Source organism: Vanellus vanellus (genome assembly GCF_965231255.1).
Source record: "Vanellus vanellus genome assembly, contig: SUPER_32_unloc_3, whole genome shotgun sequence".
In the NCBI taxonomy this organism is placed as follows: domain Eukaryota; kingdom Metazoa; phylum Chordata; class Aves; order Charadriiformes; family Charadriidae; genus Vanellus; species Vanellus vanellus.
The window spans coordinates 28,665-45,949 of record NW_028128966.1 but is presented as its reverse complement, the minus strand read 5'-3'; the positions used below and the strand labels follow the sequence as shown (position 1 = coordinate 45,949).

General features: G+C 69.9%; 3 protein-coding genes across 8 annotated transcripts; all 3 read right to left on the bottom strand.

The window, feature by feature from the left end:
• Positions 1 to 117: 117 nt before the first annotated feature.
• On the bottom strand, positions 118 to 9,635 carry LOC309682804 (spliceosome RNA helicase DDX39B). Of its 2 annotated transcripts, none has more exons than XM_082499749.1 (11): positions 9,588 to 9,635; positions 7,217 to 7,437; positions 7,018 to 7,145; positions 6,815 to 6,907; positions 6,046 to 6,229; positions 5,254 to 5,372; positions 3,345 to 3,476; positions 2,704 to 2,813; positions 2,473 to 2,617; positions 783 to 930; positions 118 to 427 (listed from the first exon to the last, which is right to left on the bottom strand). In XM_082499749.1, the coding sequence occupies exons 2-11, from the start codon at positions 7,425 to 7,427 to the stop codon at positions 411 to 413; spliced, it is 1,287 nt and encodes a 428-aa protein (XP_082355875.1). In that variant the 5' UTR covers positions 7,428 to 7,437; positions 9,588 to 9,635; the 3' UTR covers positions 118 to 410. The 2 variants fall into 2 exon arrangements, with proteins under 2 accessions (XP_082355875.1, XP_082355874.1); XM_082499748.1 differs by lacking the exon at positions 9,588 to 9,635 and adding an exon at positions 9,133 to 9,217.
• Positions 9,636 to 10,259: 624 nt separating this feature from the next.
• Positions 10,260 to 14,160, bottom strand: NEU1 (neuraminidase 1). Of its 4 annotated transcripts, XM_082499752.1 has the most exons (7): positions 14,011 to 14,156; positions 13,377 to 13,569; positions 12,529 to 12,788; positions 11,859 to 12,041; positions 11,042 to 11,261; positions 10,480 to 10,516; positions 10,260 to 10,389 (listed from the first exon to the last, which is right to left on the bottom strand). In XM_082499752.1, the coding sequence occupies exons 1-7, from the start codon at positions 14,083 to 14,085 to the stop codon at positions 10,296 to 10,298; spliced, it is 1,062 nt and encodes a 353-aa protein (XP_082355878.1). In that variant the 5' UTR covers positions 14,086 to 14,156; the 3' UTR covers positions 10,260 to 10,295. The 4 variants fall into 4 exon arrangements, with proteins under 4 accessions (XP_082355878.1, XP_082355876.1, XP_082355877.1 ...); XM_082499750.1 differs by having other exon boundaries at positions 10,260 to 10,516; positions 14,011 to 14,160; XM_082499751.1 differs by having other exon boundaries at positions 10,260 to 10,516; positions 11,859 to 12,038; positions 14,011 to 14,160.
• A 127-nt stretch (positions 14,161 to 14,287) lies between these two features.
• On the bottom strand, positions 14,288 to 17,118 carry WHR1 (winged helix repair factor 1). 2 transcript variants are annotated; one of them, XM_082499754.1, is made up of 7 exons: positions 16,933 to 17,112; positions 16,226 to 16,371; positions 15,738 to 15,833; positions 15,524 to 15,660; positions 15,235 to 15,332; positions 14,846 to 14,993; positions 14,322 to 14,589 (listed from the first exon to the last, which is right to left on the bottom strand). In XM_082499754.1, exons 1-7 carry the CDS (start codon positions 17,003 to 17,005, stop codon positions 14,544 to 14,546), a joined length of 744 nt encoding a protein of 247 aa, XP_082355880.1. In that variant the 5' UTR covers positions 17,006 to 17,112; the 3' UTR covers positions 14,322 to 14,543. The 2 variants fall into 2 exon arrangements, with proteins under 2 accessions (XP_082355881.1, XP_082355880.1); XM_082499755.1 differs by lacking the exon at positions 14,846 to 14,993 and having other exon boundaries at positions 14,288 to 14,589; positions 16,933 to 17,118.
• Positions 17,119 to 17,285: the final 167 nt, after the last annotated feature.

Below are 17,285 nucleotides of genomic sequence, written 5' to 3'. Positions count from 1 at the left end.
CACCGTATCAACCCCGCCCCTTAACCAAGCCCCGCCCCCGCTCCCCCGAAAGCCACACCCCCATTCTAAGCCCCGCCCCCTCCCCAGCCCCGCCCCGCAGGCACGCGCGAGGTCACGGCCGGGTCAGGCAACTTTATTACCAAAAAAAACCAGAAATTGTACAGCCGGAGGGGGGAGGGGGGCGGGGGGGGTCCCGGGGGGGGCGGGGGGTCCCCAGGCCCCGCCCCCCGGGCTGGCGGCATGGGGGGAGGGGCAGAGGGGAATTTTCCCGGATTTGTGTCGGGTTGTCTTTTTTTTTTTTTTTTTTTGTCTTTTCAGGAGTTTTTTTCCTATAAAACCCCCCGCCGGGTGGGGGGAGGGGGGGGCCGGCGGGGGGAGGGGCGACGCCGGCGGCCGATCCTGTGGGGCCCTTATCGGGTCTGCTCGACTGCGGGGGAGGGGAAAGGGGGGTCAGGGGTGCCCCCAGGACCCCCCAGCACCGTCACGACCCCCCCAGACCCCCCCCGGGATCCCCAATCCCCTCCCCCGATACCCCCCCACCCCTCCAGGACCCCCCAACCCCCCTCCAGAGCACCCCAAGGCCCCCCCAACCCCCCCTGACCCCGCCCCCCCCGCCACCCCCTTAAGATCCCCCCAGAAACCCTCAGACCCCCCCATCCCCCCCCGACCCCCATTTCCCCCCCCCCCCCACATGGGGCAGCCCAACATGACCCGCCCCAACCCCCCCAAAACCCCCCAAAACCCCTCAGGACCCCCCGGGCCCCCCCGGGCCCCCCTCTCACTGTAGGAGGAGATGTCGATCTCGTCGGGCAGTTCGCTGATGTTCACCTCGAAGCGGTCCTGAACGTCGTTGAGGATTTTGGCGTCGTTCTCGTCGGAGACGAAGGTGATGGCGAGGCCTTTGGTGCCGAACCGCCCCGCCCGCGCCACCTGGGGGCGCCGGGGGGGTCAGGGGGGGACAGCCCCACCGGGACCCCCCCACGGCACCCCCCAACCCACCCCGGGGGGGGGCACGGAGCTGCTCCGGGAGCCACAGCGCACCTGGAGACCCCCCCACGTCCTCATAACCCCCCCTGTGCCCCACAGAGCCCCCCCACATCCTCATAACCCCCCCTGTGCCCCACAGAGACCCCAGAGCCCCCCCACATCCTCATAACCCCCCCTGTGCCCCAGAGCCCCCCCACATCCTCATAACTCCCCCCAGAGCCCCCCCACTGTGCCCCAGAGCCCCCCCACATCCTCATAACCCCCCCTGTGCCCCACAGAGCCCCCCCACATCCTCATAACTCCCCCCAGAGCCCCCCCACTGTGCCCCAGAGCCCCCCCACATCCTCATAACCCCCCCTGTGCCCCAGAGACCCCCCACATCCTCATAACTCCCCCCAGAGCCCCCCCACTGTGCCCCAGAGCCCCCCACATCCTCATAACCCCCCCTGTGCCCCACAGACCCCCCCCATGCCCCACATTGACCCCAGAGACCCCCCACATCCTCATAGCCCCCCCCGAGCCCCCCCACTGTGCCCCACAAAGCCGCCCCCACATGTCCTCATAACCCTCCCAGCCCCCCCCCCCCCCTCGTGCCCCACAGCACCCCCACACACACCCCAGGGCCCCCCCAAATCCCCGTCTCTCTCCAAGACCCCCCTCCCAACATCCAAAGCCCCCCCCCAGCCCCATATCCCCCCCCCCAACCACATCGCCCCCTCCAACCCCCACTTCCCTCACCCCAACTCCCCCTACGCCCCCCCCCCCTCGCACACAGGACCCCCCCTCGCACACAGGACCCCCCCCCTCGCACACAGGACCCCCCCCCCCTCGCACACAGGACCCCCCCTCGCACACAGGACCCCCCCCTCGCACACAGGACCCCCCCCCTCGCACACAGGACCCCCCCCCTCGCACACAGGACCCCCCCCCGCACACAGGACCCCCCCCCTCGCACACAGGACCCCCCCTCGCACACAGGACCCCCCCCCCCTCGCACACAGGACCCCCCCCCTCGCACACAGGACCCCCCCCTCGCACACAGGACCCCCCCCTCGCACACAGGACCCCCCCCCCTCGCACACAGGACCCCCCCCCTCGCACACAGGACCCCCCCCTCGCACACAGGACCCCCCCTCGCACACAGGACCCCCCCCTCGCACACAGGACCCCCCCCCTCGCACACAGGACCCCCCCCTCGCACACAGGGACACCCCCCCCTCGCACACAGGACCCCCCCCCCTCGCACACAGGACCCCCCCCCTCGCACACAGGACCCCCCCCTCGCACACAGGACCCCCCCCCTCGCACACAGGACCCCCCCTCGCACACAGGACCCCCCCCCTCGCACACAGGACCCCCCCCCTCGCACACAGGACCCCCCCCTCGCACACAGGACCCCCCCCCTCGCACACAGGACCCCCCCCCCTCGCACACAGGACCCCCCCCTCGCACACAGGACCCCCCCGGGGCAGAAAGCCCCCCCACCCGGTGCAGGTAGGTGTCGGAGTCCTCGGGCATGTCGTAGTTGAAGGCGATGTTGACCCTCTCGATGTCCATCCCGCGCCCAAAGAGGTTGGTGGCCACCAGGATGCGGCGCTGGAAATCCTTAAATTGTTGGTACCGCGACAGCCTGGGGGGGGGGGGGGGATGAGGAGGGGGTGTTAAGGGGGTGCGGGGGGGTTGCCGGGCCCCCCCCCGGCCCCCCCGAAGTCGCACCGCTCCTCCTGGGGCATGCCGCGGTGGATGGCGATGGCGGGGAAGTTCTGCTCCACCAGCAGCTGCGCCAGAGCGATGCAGCGCTGCACCGACTTAACGAAGATCACCACCTGGGGGAGGGGGCACGTTAATTAGGGGGGGGGGGGGGGGGCAGGATGCTTGGGACCCCCCCCGATATTGGGGTGCTGCCCCACACACCCCACTGGGACACTGGGGCCCGTCCACCCCCCCCAAACCCTCTGTGGCACCCGCTGCCCAGCACAGCCCTCCCGGATGCCCCCGACCCCCCAAGACCCCCCCAATATTGGGGTCCCCCCCCAATACTGGGGTCCCCCCAAAACCTCCCCTGGCCCTGCCCTAAGACCCCCCCAAGACATAAGAATCCCCTCCTGCACCCCCCAAACCCCCCTCTGCCCCCTCCCCGTGACCTCCAGTGCCCCCCCAAGATATCGGGGTCCCCCACCCACCCCCGATATGAGGGTCCCCTCCTGGACCCCCCCAAAACCCCTCCCAGCCCTGCCCTGAGCCCCCCCAAGACATAAGAATCCCCTCCTGCGCCCCCCAAACCCCTCTCTGCCCCCTCCCCGTGACCTCCAGTGCCCCCCCCCGCCGGCCCCAGGTTTCGGGGTGCCCCCCCGGACCTGGTTGAACTCGAGGACGTCGAGCAGGTCGAAGAGTTTGCGGTTCTTCTCGTTGTCCTTCAGTTTGACGTAGTACTGCTGCAGCCCGTGCAGCGTCAGCTTCGTCTCGTCGTCCACGAAGATCTCCATGGGCTGTTTTGGGGGGAGGGGGGGGCGAGGGGGGGGACACAGCGCTCAGACACCCCCTCTGCGCCACCCCCCCTGCACCCCAACACGGCCCCGGGGGCCCCCTACGCCGTAACACGGCCCTACAGCGCTCTACGGCCCCCTGACACCCTACGGAGCCCCAGGGAGCCCGGGGCGGTCTCCTGCACCCCAAAACAGCCCCCACGGACCCCACAAAGAGGCTCCGCGGACCCCAATATGGCCCCAGGGGCTCCTTACGTCCTAACGCAGCCCTACAGGTACCCTACAGCACCCTACGGCCCCCCGAAACCCCATAGAGCCCCAGGGAGCCACGTGTGGTCTCCTGCACCCCAAAACGGCCCTGGAGACCCCGAAAGAGCCCTCAGGGACCCCAAAAGAGCCCCCCGGGACCCCGATACGGGCACATGGGCTCTCTGCACACCACTATCGCTCCCGAGATCCCAATTCAGGCCCTGGGACCCCAAAAGAGTCCCCTGGGACCCCAATATGGTCCCAATACAGCCCCAATGAGCCCTATACAACTCCCGGGACCCCTGAAGAGCCCCCCAGGACCCCAATATGGTCCCAGTATGGCCCCTGGGACCCCAATATGGCCCCTGGGACCCCAAAAGAGCCCCCTCATACCCCAGTAAGGACTCATGGGCTCCCTGCACCCCACTACGGCTCCACAGACCCCCAATATGGCCCCTGAGACCCCAACATGGACCACATACAGGCTCAGAGACCCCAAAAGAGGTCCCTGGGACCCCAATATGGCCCCGGGGACCCCAACAGGGGCCAAACACAGCCTCTGAGACCCCTAAAGAGTCCCCTGAGACCCCAATATGGTTCCAATATGGCCCCTGGGACCCCAATATGGTCCCATTATGGCCCCGGGGACCCCAACAGAAGCCCAATACAGCCTCTGGGACCCCCCTGGGACCCCAATGCGGTCCCCATATGGCCCCGGGGACCCCGATACAGCCTCTGAGACACCAATATGGGTCAAATACAGCCTCTGGGGCCCCTAAAGAGCCCCCCCGAGACCCCAGTGTGGCTCCTGAGACCCCAATATGGCTCCCGAGACCCCAATATGGTCCCAGTACGGCTCCCGGGACCCCAACATGGGCTCTGCGCACCTCCAAAGACCCCAACGCACCCCCTACACCTCCCCCGCGACCCCTTCGGAGCGCCCCCACCCCAATACCTCCCCCGCACCTCTACCCCCCCTCCCCGTCCCTCCCTCTCCCCCCCTCCCCCCTCCCCCCCCCCCGCCGTCCCCCCCCTCCCCAAAATCCTGCTGTGCGCCGGCTCCAGGGTTTAGGGATCAGCGGGGTCCGGGTGCCGGGAGGAGGCCGAGCCGCGCCGAGGCCGTGCCGCGCCGTGCCGTAGGCCGTGCCGAGGCCGTCCGGGGTGCCGCCGCGTCTCCTCGCCGCCACCGCCGCCGTCTGCCGGTGCGCGCCGGGGATTGGGCAGGAGGGGGAGGGGGCGACGGAGGGGGTGACGGGGTGGGGGGTGGGCCCAGAAGAAAAGTGGAGGGGGGGCCCCCCACTCCCGGAGAGGCGCAGGCAACTTACTGCTTCGAGTGCGTGTGGGGGGGCTCTTCGCCGTCCGCCGGGCGGGACGGAGCGAGGAAGAGGAGGAGGAGGAAGAAAGGGGGCGGCCGGAGGGGGGAGACCCGAGAGATCTTCCGCAGGGGGGGCAGCGGGAAGGGAAAAAGGGGGGCAACCCCCCCCGCGCCGGGGCGGGCGCCGGGGGCAAAGAAGGTAGAAGGGGTAATTACGTCTTGCATGAATTTGCGGCAGACGGGGCGGATTTCCTTGCTGAGGGTGGCGCTGAACATCATGACCTGCTTTTCGTGCGGGGTCATGCGGAAAATCTCCTGGACGTCCCGCCGCATGTCTGGGGGGGGGAAAGGAGGGCGTTAGGGGGGGTGGGGGGGAGTATGGGGGGGCTGGAGGGGGTATGGGGGGGCTGGGGAGGGGGCATGGGGGGGGCCAGAGGGGGTTACGGGGGCCGGTGAGGGACTATGGGGGGCTGGAGGGGGCTGCGGAGGGAGTTCGGGGGGGCAGGAGGGGGTATGGGGGGCTGCGGAGGGGGTATGGGGGGGGCTGGAGAGGATTAGGGGGGGCGGGGAGGGGGTATGGGGGGCTGGAGGGGGAGTTTGGGAGGGCAGGAGGGGATTGGGGGGGCCAGAGGGGGTTAGGGGGCTGGAGGGGGCTGGGGGGGCTGGGGAGGGGGTATGGGGGGGCCTGGAGGGGGCTGGGGGGGCCAGGGAGGGGGTATGGGGGGGCTGGGGGCTTTTATAGGGGGATTAAAGACAATTACGGGGGGTCAGGGAAGTTATAGGAAAATTAACGGAGTTTGTGGGGGTCTGGAAAGGGGGTTACGAGGAGCCTGGGGGGGGCGGGAGGAATTAGGGGGGGGTTACGGAGGATGTGGGATATCGGGACCACGGGGACGAGCACCACCCGCACACCGGGGGTGCCCCTTCCCACCCCCCCAACCCCCTCTATGGGCGCCTGGGGGGTGTCCCCCCACCCCTGTGACCCCCCCAGACCCCCCCGACCCCCACCGAGCTGCTCGAGCATCTTGTCGCACTCGTCCAGGATGAAGTGTTTGATGTGTTTGAGGTTGAGGCTCTTGTTGCGCGCCAGCGCCAGGATGCGCCCGGGCGTCCCCACCACGATGTGGGGACAGTTCTTCTTCAGCACCTCCTCGTCCTTCTTGATCGACAGCCCCCCGAAAAACACCGCCACCTGCGGGGAGGGGGGGCACACGCACTCAGAACCCCCCCAAAACCCCCACGGGACGCACAAAACCCCCCACGGAACACCCACAGAAACCCCCAAACCACCACAGAACCCCCAAAACCCTACAAAATCCCCCAAACCCCACAGTGCTCCCAAAACCTTACAAAACCTCCAAACCTCTACAGAACCCCAAACCCCCACAGAACCCCCAAAACCCCCCAAACCCCCTACGGAGCCCCCAAAACCCCCACAGAACCCTAAAAACTTCTCAGCACTCCCCCACCCCCACAGTCCTCCCCAAACCCTCTCAGTGCCCCCCCAAACCCCTCCAGGGTCCCCCTAAGCCCTCTCAACACCCCCCAAACTTCCCCAAGTCCCCCCTCAAACCCTTCCAGGGCCCCCCTAAACCCCCTCAGTGCCTCTCTAAACCCCTCAGGCCCTCCCCAAACCTTCTCAGCACCCCCCAAACTTCCCTGAGCCCCCTCAAATCCCTCCAAAGCCCCCCTGAACCCTCTCAGAGCCCCCATAACCCCCCCCGAGGTCCCCCAAACCCCTCCAGCCCCCCCCAACCCCCCTCCGACACCCCCTCACCTTAACGCTGGGCATGTACTTGGAGAAGCGCTCGTACTCTTTGCTGATCTGGAACGCCAACTCCCGCGTGTGACACATCACCAGCACCGACACCTTGGGGACAAGATGAGGGGGGGGGACACCACGGTGAGGGGCTCAGTGCTGCGTGACACCACCCCCCCCCCCAAAATAACAGCCCCCCCAGGGCATGGGGGGCCCCTCACCTGCCCCGTGACGGGCTCCAGCTGCTGGAGGGTGGCCAGGACGAAGACGGCCGTCTTGCCCATGCCGGATTTGGCCTGGCACAGCACGTCCATGCCCAGGATGGCCTGCGGGATGCACTCGTGCTGCACTGCGGGGCGAGGAGGGGGTCAGCGCCGCCTCGGGGGGACCCCGAACCCCCCCCAGACCCTCCCCGGGCACCTTCGGAGGGGTGCTCGAAGCCGCAGTCGACGATGGCGCGGAGCAGCTCGGGCTTGAGGAGGAAATCGCGGAAGCCGGAGCTGTGGATGGAGACGTAGGAGCCCTTCACGTCCTTCTTGGGCGGCGCCTCCGCCCCTTCGCCCCCCGCCGCGTTCTCCACTTCGTCGTCTTCATAATCCAGCAGCTCGTTATCCACGTCGTTCTCCGCCATCCTGACGGGGCTGTGGGGGCAGAGAGGGGGGTCAGCGGGGGGCACCCAGCCCCCCAGCAGGGACCCCGGCACCCAGAGAGCCGTCACCCCATACAGGACCCCAAAAATTAGGCACCCAGCACCCCGTAAGAGGAGCCCGGCACCCAGGGAGCCACAGGGGATCTCAGCACCCAGCGAGGCATCGCTCCATAGGAGACCCCCCATGTCTGGGCACCCATCACCCCATAAAGGACCCCAAAAATCGGGCACCCATCACCCCACAAGAGGAGCCAAGAGTCCGGGCACCCATGGGGAACCCTGGCACCCACAGAGCATCCTGCCCCATGGAGGACCCCAATTTCTGGGCACAAATCAGCCCATAAGGGGACCCTGGTACCCAAACAGACATCATCCCATAAGGGACCCCATGTCTGGACACGCATCATCCCATAAAGGCCCCCAGAAATTGGGCACCCATCATCCCAAAAGGGGACCCGGGCGTCTGGGCACCCATCACCCCACGACACAGCGCAGGACCCCCCACCCTATACAGAACCCAGGTACGCCGGCATCCCCGTCACCCCACAGGGGACTCTGGGGACCTGCTGCCCCATGAGGGACCCCAATTTCTGGGCACCCATCACCCCATAAGGGGACGCCGGCACCTGGGCACCCATAGGGAACCCCGGCACCCAAACAGACATCACCCCATAGGGGAACCCCATGTCTGGGCAGCCATCACCCCATAAGGGACCCCAAAAACCGGGCACTCATCACCCCATAAGAGGAGCCAGGCGTCTGGGCAGCCACGGGGAACCCTGGCACCTACAGAGCACTTATGCCACACAGAACCCCAAAACCTGAGCACCCGTCACCCCACAGAAGATGCTCGTATCTAAGCAGCCGTCACCCCAGAGAGAACCCCAACATCCACACACCCATCACCCTATAGAGCACCCCAGAAATTGGGCACCCATCGTCCCATAAGGGGACCTAGCCATTCAGGCACCCACGTCACCCTACAGGGGACTCCAGAGACCTGTCACCCTTGAGGGAACTCTGCTGTCTGGGCACCCATCACCCCATAAGGGACTCTGGGGACCCACTGCCCCATGGGGGACCCCAATTTCAGGGCACCCATCACCCCATAAAGGGACCGCGGCACCTCAACAGACATCACCCCATTGGGGGCCCCCACGTCGGGACACCCACCGTGCCATAAAGGACCCCAGAAATCGGGCACCCATCACCCCATAAGGGGACTCCGGCACCCCAACAGACACCACCCCGTAAGGGGACCCAGGCGTCTGGGCACCCCTGTCACCCCACAGGGGACTCCAGGGACCCCTCACCCTTTATTGGAATCCAGCACCTGGGCACCCATCGCCCCATAAAGAACCCCGACAATTAAGCACTCATCACCCTATAGAGGACCATAGCATGCGAGCACGCCTGCCACCCCACAGAGCACCCCGGGGACCTGCTGTCCCATGGGGGTCCCAACCTCTGGGCACCCATCGCCCCATAAAGGACCCCAGAAACGGGGCACCCATGGCCCCATAAGGGCACCCAGGGGTCCGGGCACCCACAGGGCACCCCGGCACCCAGAGAACCACCGCCCTACGGGGACCCCCGTGTCTGGGCACCCACCACCCCATAGAGGACCCCAAAACCGGGGCGCCCATCACCCTCCAAATGGACGCCGGCGCGCAGGCACTCTCCTCACCCCATAAGGGACTCTGGGGACCCGCTGCCCCACGGGGGACCCCAATTTCTGGGCACCCATCGCCCCACAGCGGCCCCATGGCTCCGGGCCCCCCATCGCCCCACAGATCCCGGCCCCACCCTCGCCGGCTCCAGCCAATCCCCTTCCTTCCCGCCAAAACACCGGCCGCTCCAGCCCGGCCCCCCGCCGGGCCGCGTCCCCCCTTCCTCGGTTACCCCCCCCGGCCCCCGGCCCCCTCCGCTGCCGCCATCTTGGCGCCCACAATGGCGGCGGGGCCGGGGGTCGCCCCCCACCTCCCCCCTCCCCCGAGCGGCGGCGGCGGGGAAGGATGGCGGCGGCGCGCGCGGGGGGGCCCGGCCGCGGGGTATCGGCGGCGGCGGGGGGCGGATGGCGGCGCGGGGCGGCGATGCGGGGCCGATGGCGGAGCCGGGCCGGGCCGCGCCGCCATCACTTACCGCCGAGCGCTGCGACGGCCGCGGGAGGGAGTGGGTGGAGCTGGCGCGGCGTCACTTCCGGCCCCGCGCGCGCGGCGCGCCTCAGGACCCCACGTCCCCTCACAGCGCGGGGCTGCCCCTCGCAAACGCCCGATCCCGAGCGGCACCAACCGCGCTACCGCCCACTCCCCCCTCCGTCCCCCCATTGCTCCCCTCGGCCCCGCCGGGCTCCGCCGCCCCGCGGTGTGTGTGGAGCTTGGGGGGGTGGGGTGGACGACACCGCGATTTCCGAGCAGGCGGCGCCGCGGGCAGCCCCCGCGCCGGGGTTCTGGGAGGCCCCGTTGCCAAGGCGACAGCCGCTGGCGGGGAAGCCCCGCCCCCCACGCCCCGCCCCGCCGCGTCGCTATGGCGACGGGTCGCGCCGCTGGGCCACGCCCCCCCGGGCCGGCGGGCACGGGGGGGGGGGGGCAGGAATTTGTGGTGGGAAACGCGGATTTTGGGGGGGGAAACAGGAATTTGGGGGGATGGCAGAAGTACGGGGGAGTCCCAGGAGTGCAGGAGTGTCCCGGGAGTACGGGGGGACCCGGCAATTTTGGGGGAAACCCGGGATTTCTGGGGGCGACCCACAAGTGATGAGGTGGAGCCGGGCTGAGCCAACCCCTTTATTGACGCCACGCCCCCTTCTTAGCGGAGGCGGGGCCGGAGGGGTGGGCGGGGCGAGAGGCGGGGTCAGGGCTCGCCAGTGATGCTGATGGTGGCCAATGAGACGGTCTCGGTGGAGAGGCTCCGCCCCTTCTCGTAGATGAGGTAGAGGTAGGGGGCGGGGCCCTGGGGGCCGGGGGGCGGGGCCGCCATGGAGGAGTACCCGCTGGGCCCCGCCCACACCTGCAGGCCCCGCCCCCACCACGTGGTGCCATTGGTGAAGCTCCAGCGCAGGGTCAGGTTCACCCCTGGGGGTGGGTGGGGTCTGGTGGGCCACGCCCATACCGACCACGCCCTGTCATGCCACGCCCCCCTGCCACACCCCGCCACAAACCACACCCCCAACACCCTCTTCCCCCCCCGCCAAACTTGGGACACCTTTGCCACTCTGCCCCCTCCTCGGCCACGCCCACTCCCTCCATGCCACGCCCATCAGCACCAGCCCTACCCACCAGAGGCCACACCCTCTACCATCAGGCCATGCCCACAGGCCACACCCTGACACAAACCACGCCCCCAACACCCTCTTTCCCCCCCCAAACCCAGTTCCCCTTGGTTCCCCTCCCTGCCCACACCCACTCCCTCCAGGCCACGCCCATCACAAGCCACACCCTCTACCATCAGGCCACGCCCCCATCCCCACCCTGACACAAACCACGCCCCCAACACCCTCTTTCCCCCCCAAACCCGGGACCTCCGGGTCCCCCCGCCCCCTCCCCGGACCCCCACCCCCCCCCGCCCCCCCCCGAATCGGGGCCCCCTCCCCCGCTCACGCTGGCTCTCGTGGGCGGGGTTGCTGAAGAAGACGACGTCGCCGGTGACGAGGACGCCGGCGGCCACGGCGGGGTCCACCAGGGCGGGGTCGAAGGTGACGGCGGCGGGGGGGAGGGTCTCGCCCCCGTCCCAGCTCCGCGCCACCATGCGGCAGCGGCAGCGGTAGAAGTTCTGGTTGCGGATGTTGACGGCGATGGAGCCGTCGGGCAGCTCGTAGGGCTGGGGGGAGGGGCGGACAGGCGTCTGGGACCCCCCCCGGGCGTCTGGAACCCCCCCCCAGACCCCTGGGACCCCCTTATGGGGGGCTGGGGGGGTCCCAGACACACGGGTCCCCCGGGAGACCCCCATTCCCTCAGCCCCCCCCCCCCCATTCCCAGGCGACTGGGACCCCCCCCGGGCATCTGGGACCCCCTTATGGGGGGCTGGGGGGGTCCCAGACACATAGGTCAAGTTTAGGGGGGGGATGTGGGGATCCCAGACTTTGGGGTGCTCTCTAGGGGGGGTCCCCTCTATGCGGGGGGCTGTGGAGTGGTCCCGGACACATGGGTGACCTTTGGGGGGGACTGGGCGGGTCCCCGAGTTGGGGGTCCTCTCCCTGGGGGGGGCTGGGGGGGTCCCTGATATGTGGGTGCCATCTATGGGGGGGGTCGGGGGGGTCCCTGATACCTGAGACCCCTTTATGGGGGGTTGGGGGGGTCCTGGACTCTGCGGTCCTCTCTATGGGGGGGTTGGGGGTTCTCCTCTGGGGGGGGCTGGGGGGGTCCTGAGCTTGGGGTCCCCTCTACGGGGGGGTCGCGGCCGCGGGGGTGCCCCCACCTGGCACTCGTCGGGGGTGAAGTCGTGGGGGTGTCGGGGGGCCCCGAAGGGGATGGCGGGGAGGGCCCCCCCCTGGCGCCACCGCCGCCCCCCGTCGTCGCTGAGCAGCAGCCGGACCCCGTCGCGCCGCAGCGTCCCGTGGCCGCAGAACACCACCCGCCCCCGCCCCGGCGCCCGCTGCTTCTGGGGGGGGACACAGCGCCTGAGACCCCCCCGGCACCCCCACACACACCTGTGCCCCCCCACACGCCCGGGGGTCCCCCCATTCCGGTCCCGCCAGTGGCCCCCCCCCCATTCCCCAATGCCTGGGTCCCCCCAAACCCCTGGGACTCCCCCCCCGAACTGTGGGTGACCCCCCCCCAGAACACAGGGATCTCCCCAAACCCCTGGGACCCCCCCCAGACCCCTGGGTGCCCCCCCTGACACTGAGACCCCCCCCAGACTCCCAGGTACCCCCCCAGACCTTTGGAAGCCCCCCTAAGACCCTTAGGTGCCCCCCTCCAGACACGGCCCCCTCCTCCAGACCCCCAGATGCCCCCTGAACCCCTGGAAAGCCTCCCCTCCTCCCCCCCCCAGACACTGGACCCCCCCCAGACATCCAGGTACCCCTCTGGACCCCTGAGTCCCCCCCATGACCCTCGGGTGCCCCCCGCAGACCCCCCCCCCATACCTGGATGCCATAGCCGGGCCCGGGGGCGAAGACCTCGTTCCCGACGACCCCCGAGAGGTTCTGGGGGGGCCCCCAGGAGCGCCCCCCGTCGCGGCTGCGCAGGAGGTGGGTGCTGGGGGGGCCGCAGGCCTGGGGGGGGTGGGCGCAGCGGGCGAAGAGCAGCAGCACCTCCCCCCCCGCCACCGCCAGCGCCCCCAAACTCAGCCCGTCCCCCCCCCAACCGTCATCCGCTGCCACCCGCGTCGGGCCCCACGTCGCGCCTGGGGGGGACACACACCGTCAGCCCTCCCCCGGACCCCCCATGTCCAACAGGACCCCCCAGGAACCCCCCAGACCTCTCAGACGCCCCCCCCAGAAGCCTCTTGCCCCCCCCAATCCCCTCCAGACTCCTTTGCCCCCCCCCAGGGTCCCCCCCAGACCCCCTCAGAGCCCCCAAAGAGCTCTCAAAACCCCCAGTGACCCCCAGAACTCCCTCAAGAACTCCTTGCCCCCCCCCAGACCCACCCAGGACCCCCCAAAGATCTTTTGGGCCCCACAAATCCCCCCCAGACCCCCCCCGGAACCTCTTATACCCCCCAAAGTCCCCTCAAGAACTGTTGGAACCCCCCCCAGACCCCCCAAAGACCTCTCAAACCCCCCAGTGTGTCCCCCCCCAAACCTCTAACACCCCCCAGAGTCCCCTCAAGAACTCTTTGACCCCCCCAGGGACCCCCAGACCCCCCCAGGAACCTCTTATACCCCACAGCATCCCCCCAGGACCCCCCAAAAATCTCTTGGCCCCCCCAAATCCCCCCCCAGGATCCTCTTCTACCCCCCCAGCCCCCCCAGGGACCCCCCCCCGTGCCCACCTCCGTCGGGGGAGTGGCGGCAGGCGATGACTTTGGCCCCCACGTCGGCGGCCGAGCGCTTGCGCCCCTCGGCACAGGCCAGCAGGGCCCCCCCGGGGGTGACAACCACCAGCGGCACCCGGAAGGTGTGGACCCCCCCGCGCCCCTCCCCGCTCACCCACAGCAGCTGCTCCCGCACCACCCGCGGGCGGACCTGGGGGGGCATCGAGGGGGGGTAAGGGGGGTGTTGGGGGGTCCTGGGGGGAACTGAGGGGCTCAAATGGGGGAGAAAAGGGGCTTTGGGGGGCATTAAGAGGGGGCAAAGGGGGGTCCTGGGGGGGGGAATTGCGGGGCTCAAATAGAGGGGGACAAGTGCCTTGGGGGGGGTCGGGGGGCAATAGGAATCAATGTGGGGTATTGGGGGACCCTGGGGGGTAATAAGGGGGGGCAATAAGGGGGGGGAAGTGGGGGCAATGGGGGTCCCTGGGGGTGTGTGGGGGGCACTGGTGGCCTAAAAAGAGGTAAATAGAGGGGTCGGGGGGTATTAATGAGGGGCAACAGGGGGGGCCCTGGAGGCGTTTTTGGGGGAGATGTGCCCGGGGGGGAGGTCCCGCCGTAGCCCCGCCCCCCACGGACACCCCCCCCCCCCCGGTACCGTCTCGGGGGTCGCGGCCCAGTGGGCGGCGGCGCCGACGGCCATAAGCAGCGCCGGGAGCAGCGGCGGCGCCATCGCGGCTCCTTTAAGGGTCTCCCACTCCCCCCCGGCCACTTCCGCTCCGCCGCCGTCACGTGACGCCGCCCGCCGCCACGTGACAACCCCCGCTGAGGAAGAAGGGGAGGGCGGCGCCGCGCTTTTAAAGGGGCAACGCCCCCTCAGCGCCTTAAAGGGGAAACGCGCGCGGTGGGGCCCCGCAAGGAAAACCAGCGCGTTATTTTGAGGGGAGGGGAAGAAAAAAAAAAAAAACCCAAGAGTTTTATTGCACTTTTTTTACCCCTCCCCCACGCCGCGGAGTGGGCGGGGCGTCCTCAGATGGGGCGGGGCTAAGGTGGGCCCCACCCACTGCCAGCCTTTGGAAGGGTGGGGTCAGGCTCAGCCCCGCCCTAGCCTCGCAGGGGGTGGGGCGTGGTCAGCGCTGGCCACGCCCCCCCGGTCGTCCAGGGCCCCGTTGCATGCTGGGAAGCGTCGGGTCAGGACTCGGCCAATCGCAGCATCGGCCCTGAGGAGGTGGGGACGCTGCGGGGGAGGGGAGGGGTCAGCGCTGGGTCAGGGGTCATCAGGGGTCAGGGGTCAGTCATCCCCCTGGGGGGGGTCATGCAGGAAGGCACCCAGTGGTCACCTGGGGTCAGGGGTCACCCAGAGGTCAGGGGGTCACCCAGGGGTCAGCCATCCCCCTGGGAGGGGGGGGTCACGCAGAAAGGCACCCAGGGGTCAGCCGGGGGTCAGGGGTCACTCGGGGGTCACCCTGGGGGTCAGAGGCCGCGGGGGGTACCTGCGCAGCAGCTGAGCCCCCAACAGGTCGTGCAGGAGGTACCCCACCCCCAGACGGGCGCCGGGGGGGGCCCTGCGCTGCCGCAGCTCCACCAGAGGCACCTCCCGGTGTCGCGCCCGCCGCACCACCGCCAGCACCGCCCGCCGCCCTGCGGGGCACAGGGCAAAGGTCATAGGTCAAGGGGCACCCGGGGGCAGCGGCATAAGGGGGGGGCGGGGGGGGGGTCCCCAAGGAAAAGGTACAGCCCAAAGAGGAGGAGGGAGAGGGGGGGACCCAGAGATTCGGGGAGTTTGGGGGGGGGTTAGGGGGGGTCCTGGGGGGTGGGTGGGGTTAGGAGGGGTTTGGGGGGTCCTGAGGGGGGTGGGGGGACTTTGGGGGTCCCCACGCACCGCGGACGAAGGCGCGGACGAAGCGCCCCACCCCCGGCACTGCCAGCCACCAGCTCCCGGCGTCGCGCACCGTCAGCACTCCCGCGGCCACCAGCTGCCTGGGGGGGGGAAAGGGGGGGAATGAGAACAAGGAGGGGGGCAGGACCCACAGCGGGGGGGGCCCGACCCCCCCCACCCTCCCAGAGGAGACCCCAACCCCCCCCCCGGAGCCCCAACCCCTCCCCCGGGGGGGCTGCAGCTGCCCTGGACCCCCCAGGGGAGCCCAAATCGCCCGCCCCCCCCCCCGTACGTGACGTCCCCGTCCCCGAAGCCCATCGCCCTCATGCGGCTCTGTTCGTAGCTGAGGTCGGGGCAAACGGCCACGGCTGAATCCAGGAACCGCCGCACCAGTCCGGCCCGGGGGGTCCCCTCCACCGCTGCCAGCACCTGGGGGGGCAGCGGGGGGGTCAGGGGGGACCCTAAAACCCCCTGAACCCTCCCCAACCCCCCCCTTCCCCTCAGACCTTCTCCCTGTAGGGTTCCATGAAGACCACCCCCAGCGTGTCGGCGCCCAGTCCCAAGTGCAGCAGCCGGATGCGGCCCTCATCCCTCAGGCGGTTCTGGGGAGGGGGGAGAGGGGGGGTCAGGGGGGTCCTGGGGGTCTCAGAAGGCATTAGGGCCCATGGTGGGGGTGGGGAGGAGCGCTCAGGGGACTCAGGGAGTCTGGGTGGGTACTGGGGGCTTTGGGGGGGGTCAGGGGGTGCTGAGGGGCACTGGGGGGTCCTAGGGGAGCTCGGGGAGGGGGGCAGTGGGTCTTGGGGGAGGGGTCAGGGGGGTCTTAGGGGAGTTGGGGAATTCAGGGGGTCTCTGGGGGGTCTCAGAGGGGGTTCTGGGGGTCTCAGAGGGTCTCACGGGGTCTCGAGTAGGTCCTGAGGGCTTCAGGGGGGGTCGGGGGGCCCTGGGGGGTGCTGGGGGTCCGGGGGGTACACTGCCCCCCGGTTGGGGGTCTCACCAGGTGGCGGTCGACGGCGGTGCGGTCGCTGACGAGATTGTAGAGTTGGTGGCGCAGCACCAGGGGGGGGAGCGCGTCCCCGAACAGCCCCCGCGGGAAGAGGGCGGCCACAGCCCCCAGCGCCGCCTCCACCGCCCCGGGGCTGCCTGGGCGGGGGTGGACACGTGTGGGGACCTGGACAGACCCCCCCAAAACCCTCCTGAGGCCCCCAAACCTCCCCAACCCCACCAGGGGCCCTCCAAACCCCATAAAGAACCCCCCAAAACCCCATGGGAGCCGCCCCAACCCCCCCTGAGACCCCCCACGACCCCCAAGGATCCCCCCCAACCCTCCCCAGCACCCATAAACGCCCCCGAGACCCGCCAAAGCCCCCCCCGGGACTCCCCAAAGGGTCCAAACCACCCTGGGACTCCCCCAAAGCCCCCCCGGGATGCAGCTCCCCCCACGTCCCCTCACGACCCTCAGCCCCCCCAGGCTCCCACACCCCCCCCAGGGACCCCCCCCCAAACTCCCACACGGACCCTCCAAAGCCTCCCCGGGTCCCTCCAACCCCCCCTGGGACCCGTAAACCTCCCCCGCGGCCCCCACAGCCCCCCCGGGACCCCCAACCCCCCCTCAAGACTCCCATACCCCCTCAAGGACCCCCCAAACCCCCTCGAGACCCCCCAAACACACCCCCCTGGGGGTTCCCCGCCCCCCCCCGGTACCGTCGGGCCGCGGCGGGTCCCGGCGGCTCCTTTTGGCCTCGAAGGTGTCGCCGAGGAGTCGGCGGCGGCCCATGGGGGGGTGGGGGGTGGGGGGAGGGGGACTGGGGGATGCGGAGGGGGCTCCGGGCCCCGCAGCGGCCCCTCCTGATGACGTCGCGCCGGCGCCGCTTCCGCCTTCCGCCGCCCTCCCACCCTCCGGCGCGCCGTGATGACGTAACGACGCACACGTCGAGCGACTGAGCGCCGGGAGGGGCGGCCGTAAAGGGGCGGGGGCGGAGGGGCGTGGCTTTGCTAAAGGGGCGGAGCTAAACCGATCCGTGGGGTCTCCTAGGGGGCGTGGAATCTTCAAGGGG

Excerpts from the sequence above, each read along its gene's own strand:
- LOC309682804 (XM_082499748.1), bottom strand. Across the intron at positions 6,908-7,017 it reads TGGAGCCCGTCACGGGGCAG|GTGTCGGTGCTGGTGATGTG; the intron begins GTGAGGGGCCCC and ends CTTGTCCCCAAG. Across the intron at positions 6,230-6,814 it reads AGTACATGCCCAGCGTTAAG|GTGGCGGTGTTTTTCGGGGG; the intron begins GTGAGGGGGTGT and ends CCCTCCCCGCAG.
- WHR1 (XM_082499754.1), bottom strand. The coding sequence starts at position 17,005 with ATGGGCCGCCGCCGACTCCTCGGCGACACCTTCGAGGCCAAAAGGAGC. Across the intron at positions 16,372-16,932 it reads GGACCCGCCGCGGCCCGACG|GCAGCCCCGGGGCGGTGGAG; the intron begins GTACCGGGGGGG and ends ACCCCCGCCCAG. Across the intron at positions 15,661-15,737 it reads TGGAACCCTACAGGGAGAAG|GTGCTGGCAGCGGTGGAGGG; the intron begins GTCTGAGGGGAA and ends CTGCCCCCCCAG.
- NEU1 (XM_082499750.1), bottom strand. The coding sequence starts at position 14,085 with ATGGCGCCGCCGCTGCTCCCGGCGCTGCTTATGGCCGTCGGCGCCGCC. Across the intron at positions 13,570-14,010 it reads GGGCCGCGACCCCCGAGACG|GTCCGCCCGCGGGTGGTGCG; the intron begins GTACCGGGGGGG and ends ATGCCCCCCCAG. Across the intron at positions 12,789-13,376 it reads CCGCCACTCCCCCGACGGAG|GCGCGACGTGGGGCCCGACG; the intron begins GTGGGCACGGGG and ends TGTCCCCCCCAG.